Genomic DNA, 19,885 nt, shown 5'->3' on the forward strand with positions numbered 1-19,885 from the left:
ATTCCAAATGAACCCCATGTAACACTTGGTGCTGTTAGGTAAACCTAATTAGTTGAACACACACTTTGGAACCAGAGTGGGTTTGAATTCTGTCTACAACATTCACATACTATTTGACCTTGGGCAAATTACTTGACATCACTGTGCTTATTTTCTCATCTGAAAATGAAGATACTTATAGTATCCATTCCATAGGGTTGTTTTGAGTTTAAATAAATTCATATCTGTAAAATGATTAAAAGAATTGTGCCTGGTACATAGTAAGTGCTTTATAAGCATTTGCTGTTATTGTCATCATTATTATTATTTAACATTTGAGGCTAGTATAATATAATAACCATGATCTCTTTTCCAGAAAGCAAGAAAATAATATAAAGCACAAAGCTATCCCAGATAATATAAATCTCCAAATTATTCTAGATGTTGAACATTCAAAATAACAGCACTAAAAGAAGTTGTTTAAGAGAGAAAATTGTCTACCTGATTTAATAGGTTGTTCTGTGTTGTTAAAGGATACCTCAAGTTCAAATTAAATTTCTGTCCTCTCTAGAGTTAGAAACCTATTAAGTACCCTCTTTCTATTATAATCATTTCAACACTTGAAACTAATAACCTTCCTGTTATCCTGGTGATATCAACATCATATTACTTGAAGAAACTGAATTCTTCAACCATCTCAACCCTAATGACTGTCTCCTTACTGATAGAGCTGCATATAGCCACATATTGGACCTTGTCATTACTTTTACTTAGTTCTTGGACTCTCAAAATGTTCTCTCAGAGCATAGTTTTCTTTCTTTTCAACTAAAACTGATCTTGACCTTCAGCATAATCTCCCCATTCTCAACACATCCTGCACATCAGCCCCTTTGCTTTATCTGCCTCCTCTCTCTGTATCTTGGATCCATCCACAATGTCTGAGCAAAGGTGGAAGGAGAGCTCTCACTCAGAAGTGAGGCACTGAAAGATGGGGCTTTGGGTCCCAGACTGTTTATCAAGGGAATCTACATCAGCAAAGGTAAAGAAGAATCCAATAGTTAAAGAGAAAGCAAAAGATCATGAGCCCGTGAAATGGTCCAGTGCATCAAGTTTGAGCTATGAAGCTCAGCTATGAGCAGGAAAATAAAACAAAGATCAGAAGTAAGGAGGACTTGGGACAAGACAGGATGAAGCCTGTGATGGACTAGGACATATATTTCAAAACTAAGGCCAAGAACAGTTTAGGAGTGTTGGAGACCTGGTATTAAGGGCTCCTGACTCCAGGATTCAGGGATAGGTCTCAGACTAAAGGAACCAGGCTACACCTAATGCCACTCAGTCTGGGTTCCATTGTCAGCTGCAATAGAACTTCCATTGACCCCGGGTTTCATTTGTTCCCACATGCCTGAGCTAAATCCACCTCACCAAAAGCCAGTTTAGGCCCTGGCCGGCTAGCTCAGTTGGTTGGGGCATCACCCCAATATGCCAAGGTTGTGGGTTTGATCCCTAGTCAAGGCACATACAAGAAGCAACCAATGGATGCATAAGTAAGTGGAACAACAAATTCATGTCTGTCTCTCTCTCTCTCTCTCTCTCACTCTCTCTCTCTCTCTCTCTCACTTTCATTCTCCCCCTCTCTCTCTCTCTCCATTTATATAGAGATAGATAGATAGATAGATAGATAGATAGATAGATAGATAGATATGCTAATACTCAACAATCATTTTATTCACTTTTAATTGACTCCTTATCACATTTACCATTATTCCTGACAAGCTCAGATGTTTTCTATTCTAATATATGACTTAAAATTTTGAGAGTGGAAACAAGTTTGTGCATAATGTTAAAGAATTAAAAGCCATGTTAAATTGTAAAAGATTTGACAATATAAGACTAGGGATTAAATAGTTACTTGATATATATTTTGGGTGTAATATGGATGAAGCTAAGAGCTGATGGATTGTGTGTGGTAAGACAAAAACAGAAGACTAGGGATGGAGCCCTTGAGACTTTACATGGTTGGGTGTTAGAAATTGCATGTGTGTGCGCGCCCACACCTGTGTGTGTGTGTGTGTGTGTGTGTGTGTTTCAAGAGACTGGTCGTGACAGATGAGTGGTGTTTGTGTCTGTTCTAAGCCACATAGCAACTCCACACTCAAATTTGAGATTTTATAAAGAACAATGCAGAAAGTGCTTTAAAGCATCAGCACTTTCAATTTCTCCTTTTAAGATATTTCTGTAATAGCAAGTGTCAGGCTTGGTGAAGTTTATGACATTTTCCTCAGGCCTGTACTGCTGGAGAATAGGACCTAGGGCTTTTTGCCGCATCTGTTTTTTGTGGTTGGCTTCCAACACAAGAGTGCACTGGGACACCCTGAAAACCTACTGAGGTCTTCCTCCTAGATCTTGCAAATCAAGTAGGATACTACTTATAATGAAATGGCCCTCCATGGAAGAGTGGCGTGTGCCTGTGAGTGTCTGTGTGTGTGTTGGTGTTTAGATGTTATGCCTAGACTTGGCCCACTAAGCTAAAGAGGCTAGTTCTTTTCTTTGGGACTGAGCTGTGATGGAGACATGAATGTATTTAGATTTTTTTTTTTTTTTTAGTTACAACACTTTTCTAATTGCTTATAGCAGATATGTAGAAACAAGAGAATTTCTGGCAGAAGTTAAGTTTGGTGGAAAGCCCAAAGTTGACTGGTTTCACTTTCCAAGCAAACACTTTTGTGCAATTCTAATTTTCACCTGCTCATGGGATATCCTGCTGAGCATTTTTGGTGATGAGCTGGATTTCGTTGTGGGAGACTCACAGGTTCACAGGCAAGAAATTTATTTTTTGCTCCCTCCTGGAAGATCTAATCCCAAATCCCACATAACTTCTCTGTACTGTTTAAATAACTTCTGTTGCAGAATTTGGAACTTATTTTCTACTCTTTAAAAAGAAGTAGGAGAGAGAAGGTAACAAAATCTGTCAGCAGGAACCATAAAAAGATGGGCATTGGGGTTTGCAATTTTATTTCAAGACAAATTCATTCAATAAACGCTTAATGGGCATGTACTGTGTATAAGTCGTGATGTTAAATCTTAAATTCTTATGAAGTTGGCCACTTTAATCTCAACTGTCAGTGTGCTTCTTGGCAGGCAATCTAGGAATTTCAGTTCCAGGTAATAATGAAAATTTAATAGCCAGTTCTGCAAAAATGTTAGGAAAGGCTCTGCCTCTCGTTGTTAGAGAAAGTGCATGCATATCATTCTTAGAAATGCTTTACTTAAATGCATTTTTCCTACTCCCCATGTAGGGGCCTGTACGCAGCATTTCTGAACACTGTGTGGTGGCTATCCTCCCATATTCACAATCTATGTGTTGCCATTTTGCAAACTGACGAGGCTAAGAGATTACTTGACTGAAATCATGGTAGAGTATGATTATGCAGGAAGACTTAAGAAATGAAAACTGCTGTTGAGTCCTTGCTAGTGGTGGATAACTTCTAGTTGTAGTTAAGTGTCTAAAATCTTAATGATCATCTTTAAAGACAAATGAGGAGATGCTTCACTTTGGAGTCCAAGTTCTCTTTCGGGTGAGTTGTCCTAATGCAGCGGGAGGTCACACTTAGTTGAAGTGACTTCTCCATCCAATCAAGGTTTTTGGTACCTACAAGGAATAGTCTAAGTGATTCTATTTTTTTAACTATATATTTATATTGATTCCAGAGAGGAAGGGAGAGTGAGCAATAGAAACATCAATGATAAGAGAGAATCATCAATTGGCTGCCTCCTGCATGCTCCCTACCAGGGAGCGAGCCTGCAACCCGGGCATGTGCCCTGACCAGGAATCAAACCATGACCTCCTGGTTTATAGGTTGATGCTCAACCACTGAGCAACACCAGCCCAACAAAGTGATTCTATATTAAAGCTGTGAAAGCATAGGTTCAAATGGAATTTTACAAAGAAGCCCAATGTGTGTGTATACATATACAGGGTGGGGTAAAAGTAGGTTTACAGTTGTTTGTATGGAAAATAATAAAATGATTCATAAGTAATAATACAAGAATGAACTCTGTTTCGTGTACTCACAACTATAAACCTACTTTGGCCCCATCCTGTGTGTGTGTGTGTGTGTGTGTGTGTGTATATATATATATATGTGTGTGTGTGTGTATATATATATATATATATATATATATATATATATTAATTGCTTTTTACATTTCACCACCCCACTTCCCTCCTCTCACCTTCTACTATACTTGTGTTTAAATAAAATTGGTCTAGGACCGTGGTCAGCAAACTGCGGCTTGCGAGCCACATGCGGCTCTTTGGCCCCTTGAGTATTTAGCAAAGGCCAGCTTAGGAGTACCCTAATTAAGTTAATAACAATGTACCTACCTATATAGTTTAAGTTTAAAAATTTTGGCTCTGAAAAGAAATTTCAATCGTTGTACTGTTGATATTTGGCTCTGTGGACTAATGAGTTTGCCGACCACTGGTCTAGGACAACTGTAGTTTGCAAGTTTTCATTAAATTCTTTGTTGTTCACAGATTTACTATCTTAATGTGCTGGGAAAGGAGCAAATTTCCAACTGAATAACATTTCAAGGATGATTTTTCCACTTCGTCCTTTAAACACAGGAGCGAGATAAGCAGCGTGAACTGAATGTCTCCACTTAGGCTGCACTTACAGGATTAGGTTTTGAGTCTGAAGTAAAAGAAACAAGTGCCAATGCCAAATTTTTAAAAGATAAATAACTATAAATAAATTAAGGGATGATGAAACTGACTAACTATGTAATCCACGTGTTTCTTAAGCAGAGGGGACGATTAAATTACTTCCACTCTTTGGACTGTTCCTGGTATCATTAGGAATCTGACATCATCTCTTTCTTTTGAAATTACAGGCTGCTTTTGGATGCAAAGGGTATTTAGGGCATGTTAATGGTGATAGGGAGAATAAGCCAGGACCTGACCTGATTTGGAATTTTGATCCTTTAAAATTATGATAGCTTTAACTTATAAGCATTCTGTTCTAAATTTAAAAGATTCCAAAATGTATACAGCATTACCGTGTCCTCTACAATTATAGGGACAGAAATCAGAATGCAGTTGTGAGAGTACAAACATTTTAATAAGATGCCAATTACCTTTCATTTTAGAGCACTTTAGATGAACCTATAGTTTTGGTAAAAAAACAAACAAACAGTATATCTTACATGGATTCTTAACATTTTTGCTTAACTTAGCAGTTTTATATTTCTACCCAAGATTAAATGATGAAAGACCACAAAGTTTTGAGAGGCTTCAGTTCTTTAGGTAGAATGTTTCTAAGTGCATCATGTTCTGAAAGTGACTTGACTCCCAGAGGAGTCAGTATTCACCAAGCAACATGTTGCATTATTTAAGCATTTTCACTTTACTCCTTGATTGCTTAGCTTTTCCAAATAATGTTCAGTAAAGAAAATATGTAGGAGTAATGTGGTTTCCCTTCTTTGATCAAGTTTATCAGCCACTAAGTTCAAAAGAAAAACATATCTCAGTATGCGGCCGCTTGTGGACTTAGGCAGAAAAGCATTTTAAAGAAAGACTTACTTAAGGTCACTGAAAACTGTGTAAATTCAGAGACTGGATTTCTCTAAGACAAAAGACAGATCCAATTAAGTACATTTTATTATTCAAAGGAAAAGAATGATTAGTAGAAGGAAAGCTGGCACAGTAACAATTGTCTAAGTCAGAGTCAGAATTTGATGACTTGGCTTTTCCTTTAATATCTGGCAGAATACATTTCAAATATTAACCTTGGTAGAGAGGTGAAAGCTGGAAAGACGGTGAAGAATTGAGGAATTCCTAAAAACAGACCTGAAAACCAGAATGCAACTAGTACAAACTTATTTAAAGTAATAGTCAGTAATTAACTTCCTTACCCCTGCCTATGTAAAGGTGGGCATGACGGGGAGATGTTTTACAAAGCTGCACATTATTAAAGCAAATTATTACATTACTGTTGTTTGTTTTTGATCTATTAGTTTCCAAAAAGCATACTTGGAACCGAACAAAACAGTTCAGTAAACCTGAACCAGCTTCCTATGGAGTTTCACAAAGCCGGTGAGAGGCAGAAATGCATCATTTTAGGGAAAGACAGATTCTGAGCTAGTATGCATGAGTCATCTCCATCTATCAACAAATTGCTCTGACCCCAGAATGAAATCCCTTTCTGTGTTTCCGAGGCCCTGATGGTTTTAGAGGTGCTCGTGGATGTTTTAACCCGTCTGTTCCTGCCATGCCTTTCAGAGGCATGACCATTTGCTGCCAATCACAGACTTCCTTTGAGGACTTTCTCTGGCTGAAGGAATGAGCACATTTGCTTGCCATTTCTCAAGTTCCAGCCTAGAAAAAACAGAAAGAGGATAATATTATCCTCACAAATGCACTTCCCACAAATCACTGAGCCACAGGCGAAGGAGGATTTGGAGAGGTGGGAATCACGGGCAAGGTTGGAAAAAAGGACACACAGAAATGAAGCAGTCGGAGTAAAAAAGGAATATGGTAGCAAATAATAGGTGAGGAAAATAAGTTATATCAAAGAAGTAACAACTCAGGGAGAGGTGGAATAATGCAAAATGATATGAAATTTGGGGGTTTTCTAGAACAGAGACTTTAGGAAGAAAGGAATGACAATTTAAACAGAATATTCAAATTAAATTGAAAGAATACCTATATTCAAACTAATCAAATATAAAAACACCTCTTAATTTCAGGGTGTTCTAATAATGTACTTTTTAAATATTTTATTATATTTATTGAAGTGACATTGGTTAATGAGATTATGTAAGATTCACGTGTACAGTATTATAATACATCATCTGTATATTGTATTGAGTGATCATCACCCCAAGTTTACTTTCCTTCCAGCATCATATATTTGACTTTCTTTACCTTCTTCTACCTCCCCCACCTTATTCCTCTCTGGCAACCACCATCCTGTTGTCTGTATCAATGAGTTTTTTTGTTTGTTTATTCTTTTGTTCATTTGTGGCTCTCAGTTTTATAGACCATATATGAGTGCAATCATATAAATTTTGACTTTTTCAGTCTGATTTATTTTACTCAGCATGATACTCTCAAGATCCACCCATGTTGTTGCAAATGGCAGTGTTTCATCTTTTCTTATGACTGAGGAGTATTCCATTGTGTATATGTACCACATCCTCACAGTGTGGTTTTGTACAGCAATAGTGGCATGGATAAAAAATTTTGAGTCCAAGACCCTTCTCTTTGCCTCCCGTAGGCAGCAAGAAGGCCAGCAGACCTGGGGAGTGGCCTCGTCATCACCACCTGGCTGGTCCAGGCCGGGATTCACTGTGCCAAACTCACTGCTCAGAGGCCCCATAGGGAAATGAAAAATGTGAATAACTTTGAGTGATGGTTTCATGATTTAACCTAAAATATATAGTGTAGGAGAAAATGTCAGGAACTGCTTGGGGGACAGAAGAGCAGATCTGCCCCTAATGCATGATACATTAGGGTGATTTTTAATGAATTTTATATTTTCAAAGCATTTCCATGTTGCTACAGTGTCCAAAACACAGAAAACCAAATCTTTGAATGTCATATACATTGAGTTAGTAATTTCTTCTCTTTTATATACTTTCTCCATCCCGGTGGCCATATGAGTAGGACTATGCCATTTTCTTTGCCCCATTCTCAATGTATAATTGTCTATTCTTTCATGATTTATTGTGTTTTCCTTGTTTCAGGGAACATGGTCTATACTTGGCTTATAAAGAGGAATGGAACATTCTTACAAAAGGCTTTAGATCCAGACAGACCTGAGTCAGGCCCTATCCTTGCTACTTAGTAACTTTGAATTTTGGAAAATTTTTGTAACTTTTCTACTTCTCAGACTTTTATCATCTCAGATTACCTGGATGATAATACCTACAGTATAAAATAACCTAGTGAGCATTTATTATTTCCTATGTGCAAGGTACTATGTAAAACTCTTTATTTTTGTGAGATCTCCTTCAGTCCTCACAGGCAATCATAGGTTCTTATCATTCTCATTATATAGGATAAGAAGGAGGCTTAGAGAGGTTAAGCAATTTGCTTAAAACCAAAATTGTCAGAGATAGAAGCTTCTGTGTCCAGATGTGAGGGTTAATCTCCCTGCGGGTCTGCCTCCTCCAATATAAAGTGCCCAAGACAGAACCTAGTGTAAAACAGGTTTACAAAATTAGTTTCTTTCGGGCCAGTGTTGGAGGAGCTTGCATGTTGGTGGAAGATGAGAGAATTGGGGAAGACAGAGGGACTCAGAGATATACTAAAAAGTATCCTATATAATAAAGAGCTAATGTGCTAATTAGACCAGACGGCAGAACAACCTTCCGGAACAACCTTCCGGAATGACCAGTGGGTGGGGCCTTGGGGCCACAGGGCCACGAGGCAGCTGAGGCCATTAGGCAGCCAGGGCTGTGAGGGCCGAGCTCCTTGCATGAATTTCGTGCATCGGGCCTCTAGTTAAGTAATACAAATGGAAGTATAATTTTTAAATATTGGAAGAGCATAGCCGGGGGAATTACTCACTGCCTGGAATAAGTGGGAACAATCTGAAAAGAAATTGACTCACTATGAAGCTACATGTAAGTGACTTTTCAACCCATTGAATCTGATTGGGCTTTATCCATTTTAATCTGATTTCACCTCTATATAAATAAATGTGATTTTGGGGGCAGGGAGTGGAAGTATAAGCCACCAAGTCCCTCAAGATTCCCCTCTTAATGAGAGCTCCATTTTGGTGTTTCTTCAGACAAGCCAACTTCCTTAGCAGGGCCAGCCACCTGGAAACTTGTTCTATCCAGAAGTCAGCTTGGTGAAATGATGCAACATGTGTATTTTTTTTTTTTTTTTTTAGAGATAAGGCCAGATCAATGCTCCTTAGGATACTATATTTATTGAAGTTCTCTCTGGTGTTTTTCTTTTCTTCTCTTTTCAAGTAGAGCAGAATGGAATATAATGGTGATTAATTAATACGCACTCCTGAGCATTCTGCTTGGCCAATAGTAGATAGACAGTAGATGTTTATTGAATGTATGACTAAAGCCTTTAGAAGAAAGATTATCAAATACCCTCATTGTATACCTGGAATGCAAATTTAAACAATAGAACACTTTGATGGAAGCATGACACCACCTCCCATGCCCTAGGGCAGAACAGATCAATAGAAAATGAGAGCAGTAGTCCTAGTTTTGCATTTTCTGTCCTTTATAGTGAAGTTCATCCCTATGCCTGTCATTTGTACTAAGGCCTAACTCTGTTTCAAGTTTGAGCTCCACAGTGACCAAAAAAATATAACTACAAATTTTGCTTTGATTTCTAATTCAAAACGTAAGTTTCTAAGGACAAAAAAGGAGCCACTTAGAGCCATAAAAATTCAGCTTATTAGTTTCCCTTTGATTTGTCCCTAGATATTTGAAATAAATAATATCTAGAAAGGATTTGTGTATAGGTGTTCATGAAGCAGAAAAGATGGTTATACCTTTAAAAATCTACTTTGTAATAAAATGTTATATTTTAATGAAGATATCTATAATAATAAAAGAGTAATATGCTAATTAGACCGGACGTCATTCTGGACGTCCTTCCTGATGAATCCGGGCCAGAGGGAAGCCATCCCAGGTCCTGGGTGCCTGCGGGCGGCCGGAGGAGGGAAGCAGCCTGGGTCCTGGGTGCTGGAGGGAAGCCGGTGCCGGCAGCCAGGGGAAGGAAGGCCTACTCTTGCACGAATTTTCGTGCATCAGGCCTCTAGTACTTACATAAAGTGACTATGAAGAGTTGAATAGTCTTGTATTCAGAAATTCCTGAACTCAATTCCAGGCTTAGCCACTTAATGTATGATTTTTTCCTTTGGAATGTTACTTTCCTTTTCAGTAAAATGGAAATACCACTACCTATCAGTAGGTTGTTATAAGAATTAGTGGGATAATACATGTAAAATGATTAACACATAATTGACATTCATTAACAGACAGTTATCATTATTATGATGCACTCTAAGTCTGATTGTATTAGGGAAATGTCCAACAAGAGACTTATGCTGTAAAAATATGCATCATCTACAGGCATTTAGTGGTTCTAATTTATTTGGCCATTTCAAAGAAATTGAAGTCATTTTTTTTTTCAATTATTGATTTCTTTCACTGGCCAGTTCTTTAAACTGGACAATTAATTTAAAAATATTTAATAGTAATATGATTAAATTTTCCAAAGCCCAAACTAGCAATGTTAAATGTACTAATGATTACATAATTTCTGACTAAATTATGTTCATTTATATAACAAGACTTATTACAATTAGAAATGGCATTTCTGTTACTCAGAGAGATTAGAACCATGGACATTTAAATTGCATCTTATTTATAAGTAGGTGGACATTTCTTCTTTGGGACATGAAGAATAACTTCAAAGATGTTTCCCATCACTGAGTAGTTTGAATATATAAATCTGTGAGATTGGAGAGAGCTGGAACTAAAATATGCCTTTAAAAATTTACCTTATAGTGATTTCTGACTTGTACAGGTGTAGGTATGTGTACAGTGGATACCTGTGTTAGTTTCCTATTGTTGCTGTAATAAATTATCACAAACTGTAGTAGCTACAACAGAACAAATCTATTATATTATAGTTCTGGAGGTCCAAAGTCCAAAATTAGTTTCATTGGGCCAAAATCAAGGTGTTGGCTGGGCTAAGGTCCTTCCAGGAGTTGGGGGATTGGGAGGTCTGGGGTCTGTTGTCTTGTCTTTTTCAGCTTCTAGAAGGACTTTTCCTTGAAAGCCAGCAGGGTAGAACCTGCATATCTCTCTCTCTCTCTCTCTCTCTCTCTCTCTCTCTCTCTCTCTCTCCCCCTCTTTCTGTTCCCAACCCCCCCTTCTGCTCTCTCTCCCTCTCCTCCTTTCTGACTCTGACTCTGCTGCCTCTTTCATTCACTTATGAGGACCCTTGGGATTACATTGAACCCACGTGGATAATCCAAGACACTTCCACATCTCAATATCCTTAACCTAATCACATCTGCAAAGTCCCATTTGCCATGTACACTGACATGTTTACAGATTCTGAGGATAAGAGTGTAAACATTGGAAAACCAAAATATTGCCTACCACATGCTGAATTCTTCCTCTTAAAGACAACCAGATGTGCAGGATCACCTCTAATATCCAGTTAACTGGGAGAATACTGGTTAAGGAAGGGTCACTAAGGAAGCAAGACTAATCTTTTTTATTACCCTCAGAGGTCTGTTTTTGTTAATGTATAAAGTATGGTGATCAGATGAAGAGATGGATTTTTGGGAAGGTGACAGGTATACACTCAATAACACAATGCATATGGGGACAATAGGATCATAGGGAAGCTAGTTTAATAAATGGAATATGATTTGCTGTGTTCATATGCTGGATGGATGCCATAATATAGTTTTTATGCTGTCATGGCATACATACTTCCATTCATTTTACTCTTTGCCCTTCCTCTCCATGTTTTTTTTTTAAAAGAACTGTAAATCAATGCACAAGATTACACTATACAACTTGCTCTTTCATTTTATTCTCCATCCATTTCTTGGTTTTATAGTATTCAAATGAGGGTAAAATATATAAAACTCAAATTGATTACAAATTTGAATTGGCAGCAGCATTTTTAATGTTTAAAAGGGATGAATTTTATTATTAGCTAAGGGATATGCAAATATTAAAGAATTATAGAATGTGTATCCATGCTTATGGCTCTGAGCCTAAGATATGTCCTTTGGAATGATATCCTGTGCACAAATCTGAGCTGGGCTATAGCTCATAGATTTATATCTGATGGAATTTAGTTCATCACTCTCCCAAGTTAGTTCTAAATCAATTTCCCAAGTACGAAACAGTTGACTTCTTCATAATGCATCCAGAATATCATAGTGAGGCTATCGATGCGTCACGGAAAGTGTGCTTACATTCTTGAAGCCTGTGTCTATACTCACCTCAGCTTTGTGAGCTTCCATTTGACTCACTCTGCTTTGCTCTTAGTTCTGATTAAATAAAGGCTTCTTGAATTGATGTTAGAAATTTTCAAAACGAAAACAATCATAAAATTCTTGTTTTTCTGCTCAGGAGTTCAAATTACTATTAAACCTCAGAATTTCTTGAGACATAATCACACTAGAGAGCTATCTGGGACTGTTTTATGTTTTATTGTATATGCAATATAAATCAATTCACAACAGAAAAGGGCATCTCTTTGTTGTTTGAATTTCCCGTCATTTGTTTATGGGCAAAGGTGATTGTTTGGATTTGTTGGCTTTTTGGACACTTGAGAAGTAGCATAGATTTGTTGTAAAGTCACAGAACTTGAAGCAGACAGCCTGGCTCCCCTGTCCAGGTCTGAAGCTCACCAGCCACCTGACCTTGAGTAAGTTTTATAACCTTTCTGCGTCTGTTTCCTTATCTGTAAAATGGAGATAAAAAATAAAAGCTGTCTCCACCTTATAGGATGGTTGAGTGCATTCAATGGTTGATCTCTGACCAATAGAAAGCACTTGATACATAGTTGCTGTCTTTTTTTAATGTGAATCCTTCTTTTGAGTCATTTATCCATTTTCAATAATGTTAGCAGTTTCTTTCTGACCCGTCTTCAATTCTTTACTGAAAATTAACACTTTAGCCTATTTATCATAATTGTCCCTCCTCAGTTTTCCTTTTGTCTTATAAATATTAAAATATTTTTTACTTTAAAATTTTTGTGTTTAAAAAGTTCAGCTGAAATCATTTGCTGAGTTACTTACATTTCTCTAAAGATTTTTTATCATTTAAAAATACATTGAGTCCCTCCAATATTCCTCTGTAATATACAGTGTGGTGAGAGTTCAGTGTTTTCCTCAAAAACATTACCCCATTTCCCCAAAATGATTTGTTGGTAATGCTGCTGCCTCATCTCCTTTCTGCATCTCTGTCTTTCGCATATTCACACGTCCAACTCCTTCACGTTTCAGTGCAGATGTTCCCCTTCTCAGGGAGCCTTCCCTGCCACCTGCTCATTCACACACCCAGGTGGTTATGTCCTCTCTCTAGGCTCCCAATTCACGTGGTGTAAACCCATTAATTCTTGGGGGATAACTGCCTATCTGTCTTTCCAACTAGACCAAAAGCTCTGGAGCATAGTGGCCAGGCTTTATGCTTATTCTAGATAATCAATATTTATTTAATGACAAAAATAAATTAAACCTATTGATTATATAATTCAAATCATTTACTTTTGAAATTTTCTAGGACAAAGATGGAGGGAGATATGTTAATGTCACCCACAACAATTATATTCCTATTAAAGTTCTCTCTCTCTCTTTTTTTTTTTTTTTTTGGTTACTAATTGTCTTTATGTGTTTCTGTACTGAACTAAAATTCCAGCAACCAATTTTCTAATAAATTTTAGTTTTCAGTGTTATAAAGAAGATACATGGCCCTGGCCAATGTGGCTCAGTTGGTTGAGTATCATCTCGTGCACCCAAAGGTCACCAGTTCGATTCAGGGTACATACCCAGGTTGTGAGTTACATTCCTGGTAGGGGTGTGATAGGGGTGCAGGAGGCAGCCAATCAATGTTTCTCTGTTTCTCTCTCCCTTTCTCTCTCTCTAAAAATTCAATAAAAACATATTTTAAAAAGAAGATATATGGATGTCTGACTTTTATCACAGAAGTTCTTCATGTGTCAGCATAATTTAGAATTTTTCTTTTTCCTTGAACATGAAAAGTTTTACCATAACCTTCCCAGTTAAGAATCCATGATCTGATCACCCTATTGTAGAACCCTCGTTTTGATGTCCACAATAGGATTTATTCCATTGTACAAAGAATTAATAGTTTCTATGGATTAGGAATTTTCTTATTGTCAAATAAAAGAAAACATTTACTACTTAGGGTACAATGGATTCTAGGCCCAGCTTTGCCATTAGCTCTGGAGACTTGGGAGAATTCACCAAACTTCTTTGGATTTTCATTTATTCATCTGCAAAATAAATTACCTCTAAATTTCAGAGACGAGTAATTTATAGTACAATCATTTTGTAATACTACTATTTATAATGCTTTCTAACAGAAACGTTCATCTTAAATTTTATTTTTCTCTTCTCCCTTTTCACTTTAGCCTTATAGCATGTTCCTCCACTGTCTGATTTGCATAATTACAGGTTCATCGTTCCCTATTTTTCCAGGCATTTTATCACAGTAGCATCTTTATTTGTTCTTCTACATCTCCTTTCTCTGAAGATAGCCTGAACTCATTTCACACTGTTCTCCGATCTCAGTTGCATTCAAACCTTCTGAAATAGTGCATTATGAGGTTGGGTAACAATGTTCCTATCTCTTCCCCACACATCCTTCAGAATGGGGCTGTCTTAACAATCTTAAGAATGACATCAGGTGTCATCAGCATCAAGTAGGAGGAGCAGATAGGTGCACTGCATTACAGTACACTGAGCAGAAAGCATCACCCTGGTTTTCAGATGAAGAAATCAAAAATCAATAAGACATCTACTTAAGAGGTTAAGGGACAATATGGACACAAATTGTTAGCTCAAGAAAAGTTTTCTACTCTGAGTAGGCAAAGTTACCAATGGGGAAAAAGAAAGAAATTCAGAGATAGAAAAAAGAGATGGTGAGAGAGAGAGAGAGAGAGAGAGAGAGAGATGAAAATGGGTGTCTTTACTGTGATCAGAATAAAAGTCCACAAGGCCATGAAATCCAAATCTCTTAATACTTAGGCTACTGAATTTCTGACATTTAACCTTGGACATTTCTCAGTAAAATAAACAATGGTAAGAATTGGATATTTTAAAAGTAAATACTAACTGTACATGTTAGCAATTACAAACTTCTGAGTTTCTGTTAAGGTTAATAAAAGAATGACATATTTTATGAATAAAATACAAAATGAAATTTATTTATATTTTAACATGGAAAACTTTAGGGAGTCCTGTTGTGAGTGATTATGCACAACAAAGTAAAAAGAGTACAGTTGAATACAAACTAAACTCATATTTGCAGACAGATAATATGCAGGGGAAAATGAAGATATATTTCTTCAGCATGTGAAAAACTTTCAGTGGTTTGTAGGAATCTCTTTGATCAGAATCAATTCAAAGAGTGTATTTTTGTATGGAAATGAGGTTTTGGATGATAGGTGAACTTCAAAAATGACTGACACTTGTGAACATCTGAGTTTGTACAATCACAAGGTTCAAATAACACAACTCCTTATTCCTTTATATTTTTTGTTTCTTTTACAAAGCATGGTAAATAAAATATATTTACAATTTAATTAAAATACAGAAAATATGTATTTTAATAAGAAGTGCCTCTGGAAAACCAAATAATCAAGGAGTCAAAACAGAAGTGATTTTGAATTTTTCTGCGTCACATTCATTCTCAGCTGCTCAAAGAAACTAATAGAAAATGCAAACAACTAAATAAGATGGTTTAATGTGGAAACTGGAGGAGGAGGTAGAGAAAGCAGCTTGGCTATCTGTTACCTTGGGTTCTTTAATCACAAAGATTAAATAAAACCAATCCAAATAGCCAAGGACACCAAAGAGCTCTGCTCCACGACGCCAGAAACTGTCCTTCCGAAGGTGACAGGCAGGGCATGAACGAATGATGAGTAGACATAAACATACATATACATTTCATACACTGATTGGCCCCACAAAGATCTGATTGAAATGATTTTGGAATTACAATATTCTTTCAGCGTAAGTAGTAAACTGTCAAGCAGAGTGATAGCAAAAACACCAGATTAAATATGAAAAACTAGTTTTGAGACCAGGTCTGGCACACACAACTAAATAACCATGGAGAATCATACGCAGGGTCCTTGTGTTCCTTTTAGACTCTGAGACATATTTCCTTATGCGTAAAAGGGGCTGGTTAGACCAGGTGAGGCTATGTGACCTCTAAGACCTTTCTGTTTCCAATAACTATGAGTCTTCTGCTCTTTTTCCAAGTACGTAATTTCTACTACCCTCTATTTCTGTCAGGCAGATGGCTTCAATAGGCAAATCGTCTCTCTGAAATGAATGGGTGGCTAACAAGCTTTTTCCAATAGTACTATTATTTCTTTCTTATATGCCATCTCTATGAATAAAAGAAAAAACAGTCCATAATTCTCAAAGCATTCACATATTTTAGCTAAATCTATCTTCCTGAGGGTTGAGGGGTGGGGAGAGAAGGAAAGAACAATTTTTAGACTTGCTAAAGAGTATAAGGTCAACTATCAAATCTGCCACTTGTTGATTGTGTGATCATAGCCAAGTATTTTTTTTTTTAATTTGAGTCTCTGTTTTCTTACCTATGAATTTTAGAAAATAATAGCACCCACTTTATGAGGTTGTTAGAGACGTAAATGACATAATGCTCTTAAAACATTTAGCCTAAATCCAACACATAGTACTTCAGGAATGTTTATGATTAACATTGTGTATGACTTAATAAATAACTATTTCTCATTAGAATAGTTGCAGGAGGAGGAGCAGGGACAGCATTTTCTTTTCATGTTTGTATAAGCATATGCTCCTATACAGGCATCTTGTAGCTCTGCTTGACACGTGAAGAAAAGAGGTGACAGTGAAACATCGAAAATACTGTGAACTGTCGCAGTCTGTTTTATGACCAGATATTTTAAATGTCATCGCTGTTCAGAAGGCGATGCTATTTTCTTTGCAAACCCTGACACGTATCTGAACATACTGCATTTCCTTTCAGTGACTATCGGCCCTGATAAGCCTGCACGTGAATTTGCAGAAGACAGCGCTGCCTGGACTGAAGGTGTGACAGACCTCCAGGAGGTGGTGCCTTTAAAGGAGAGGATGGCGAGGTACCAAGCAGCTGTTTCCAAGGGTGACCGCCACAGCTTCTCCGCCACTGTAAGCTGCTCCTGCTGGTTTTGTATTAGGCAATGTGCTTGTTGTCTGCTCTTCACACACCCTCCTTCTACTGCAATATAAGAATACTATTGGACAAAGGGATAAAGCAGAAAAAGCACAGAAATCGTGTGAATCAAATTCAGAGGATCCAAAGTTAAGCGTCAGCTCTGCTACTTGTTAACTGTGTGATTTGGGCTACTATCTTAACTCTTCTCAGAGCTTCAGTTTCTGTAACTGAAAAATGGGAATAACCATCCACCACAGAGGGCCCTCGGGAGGAGTCAAAGAGATAATTTATGTATAAGCCATAAGGCACTGTATAAATGTGTTTTTATTGCCATCATTATCATTTAACCTATAGCTATTCTCCTCAGGAAAGTTGGGAATTAATTTCAAATTTTAATAATGTAGGCCTGCATGCCTCCCTCGGTCTCATGTATAGTTCATTTAAAATCACTAGCAGTATAATTTCTTTTGCATTTCTCATTTCTCTGTATGTACTAAATCCATTAGGTATAGGTTAATCAACATAGAAATGAGGGAATTAGCAATGTAGGCACTCTGCTAAACCAATTATGATTATAGAAAACAGCAGGATTCAGTAAGACCACCAATTTTTAGAGGCAAATATAACTTTGAATATAAAATTGTATTCAAAAGAATTTGTGTTCCATATTCTGTGGCCTTCGATCCACAGGATTTGATGAGTCATTTTATGAGTAGCAACTTTATAGCTTAATGGAGTATAAAAATATTATTTTATAATTATAATCACCAAATTAGTAAAATTATTCATTTAACCAAAAGAGAAAGAGAGTGGGAATAGCCCAAAAGGGTAGTATTCTAAAATAGCTACTCTTAACATTCCTTTTTGCAAATTATTTGGAGACAAGGCTGACTGCCAAACTCGTTAACAATGTTGCAATTCTAGATGACATTTAAGTTTTTACATAGTCATTAAAAATCCATTTTAGATGCAGAATAGATTTTGAATGAATGTAAAGAAATGACATAAGTCCCTAGATCACTTCCAAAACAAATAGTATCACTCTAGCACTTCCCAAAAGTCTTCTTAGATAGCACCCCCTGCTGGATCATTAAGGAACTTTACTATAAATTAGCATTCTAAATTGGAGAAATGATTCTTGGGGAAACAAGCTGGTTTTGAAAATACCTAATTAAAGACTGGCTACTTAGTAAACCATCTTTTATCATATACCATAAAACCATAAAAACTTCTGTAGGGCATGATATGTATTTATAATGTGCAAAAAAGAATATTTAAATTGGGCACATAAGGAAACCAAATTATCACAAGTTAAGACAAAGATTTTAATGTAATTCTATTCTGGATATAATTACATAAAAGAAATGAAATAATCCTTCTTTTTCCTGCCAATTTACAAAAAAGAAAACAAAACTGAGGGAAAGTGATTTATGGAGATCATGTAATTTGTGGAAAAGGCACACTAAATCTCTAGTCTCTTGTCTTCAGTACTCTTTCAACTACATTCAACTGCCTCCTCTCATACATGAAAGCAGTTTTGGCCCAACAACTGTCCTATTATTTGGTTTTTCCATAAGTAAATATTTTGAGAAAAAATAAAGAAAGCATTATCTCGGATAAATCCTAGTAAATATCTAAAGAAATGAAAAAAAGCATACAACAACAACAAAAATCTGCCTTTTTGGTCAGCTGCATCAAATGTGTGTTCCTTTTTTTTTTTAAGTCATGGAAACTGCTTGTGACCAAATTTCTGTCTACACAAATAATCCAAATATTATATGTGCAAAATCTGGAAGTCACTGATTCAGTCCCAAACTGTACCCATTATATTTCAAGCACGTTGCGATAGCTGACAATGATCAGTTGCTCATTGTCCTAGCCTCAGCCAGATGGCATTTGGTTGAACCTAAATGAAAGTCATGCTCTTGAAAAGGCAGCAGACTGCAGCAGCCTCCAGAAGAGAAGCAGGGAGTAACATTTGTCAAGAAACAAATTAAAATGCCAGATTTTGTGCTCTGCAATTTTATTTCCTTTATCCTTTTTAACACAAGAAATCTTTGAGAAACGTATTGTTATTCCTAGTTTATGAGAAATAAAACTGAGGTTCAGGAACTCTGGTCCAAGGTTTTAAGTGTCAGAACTGGGATTAGAATCACTGTCTGTTCAGCTCAGCAAATTATGTTATTTCTAATTTGCTCTAGAACCAAAGACAGTTCTGGTAAAGGAAACTGGTGATTATCCTATATAATAAAAAGCTAATATGCAAATCAACCGAAAGGCAGAACAACTGGTCACTATAACGTGCATTGACCACCAGGGGGCAGACGCTGAATGCAGGAGCTTCCCCCTGATGGTCAGTGCACTCCCACATGGGAAGCACCGCTTAGCCAGAAGCCGGGCTCATGCTTAGCAGTGCTAAGGATGTCCGACTGACGGCTTAGGCCTAAGCCGTCAGTCGGACATCTCCTGAGGGCTCCCGGACTGCGAGAAGGCACAGGCTGGGCTGAGGGACCCGCCGCCCCCCCCACTGAGTGCACAAATTTCGAGCACTGGGCCTCTAGTGTAATATATTTACCTAGATTTTGGTGTAAGGTATTTGAATTATTGTTAAACTAACAGTTTTAGGTAGGTTCCATGTTAGGTATTTAACTTATTAAGATAACTTTACTATTGGCATATCCATTAGATTCTAAGTCTTATTTCTGACTCCAAGAATAAGAAACCTAGAATAAGGATAAACATGAAAAGGTTCAAAACAAAACAATCTAAGTCAGGTGGTCATTTACAAGAACATGGATTAGTTGGGATGTTTAGTACATGGTGATAAACTAGGCAAAATCATGGGAGGGGATCTCAGTCTGAGCCAGCTTAGGCTACTGACTGCCCCTTGAGTAAGACCTGCCATCTACATATGTAAACCTTCATTTACAATCTGAGCTGAACAAGGAAACCTTATCACCAT

General features: G+C 37.1%; 1 protein-coding gene across 2 annotated transcripts in view; it reads left to right on the forward strand.

Annotated features, from left to right (window-relative positions):
- Positions 1-19,885, forward strand: part of XIRP2 (xin actin binding repeat containing 2) — a 266,144-nt gene that overhangs the window by 199,340 nt on the left and 46,919 nt on the right. For both annotated transcript variants that reach the window (XM_054723424.1, XM_054723423.1), the window contains exon 3: positions 16,756-16,916. In XM_054723424.1, coding sequence (XP_054579399.1) covers positions 16,756-16,916 — 161 coding nt within the window. The remainder of the gene's footprint in view (positions 1-16,755; positions 16,917-19,885) is intronic.

The sequence above is a fragment of the Eptesicus fuscus genome, chromosome 11 (genome assembly GCF_027574615.1).
Source record: "Eptesicus fuscus isolate TK198812 chromosome 11, DD_ASM_mEF_20220401, whole genome shotgun sequence".
Classification (NCBI taxonomy): Eukaryota; Metazoa; Chordata; class Mammalia; order Chiroptera; family Vespertilionidae; genus Eptesicus; species Eptesicus fuscus.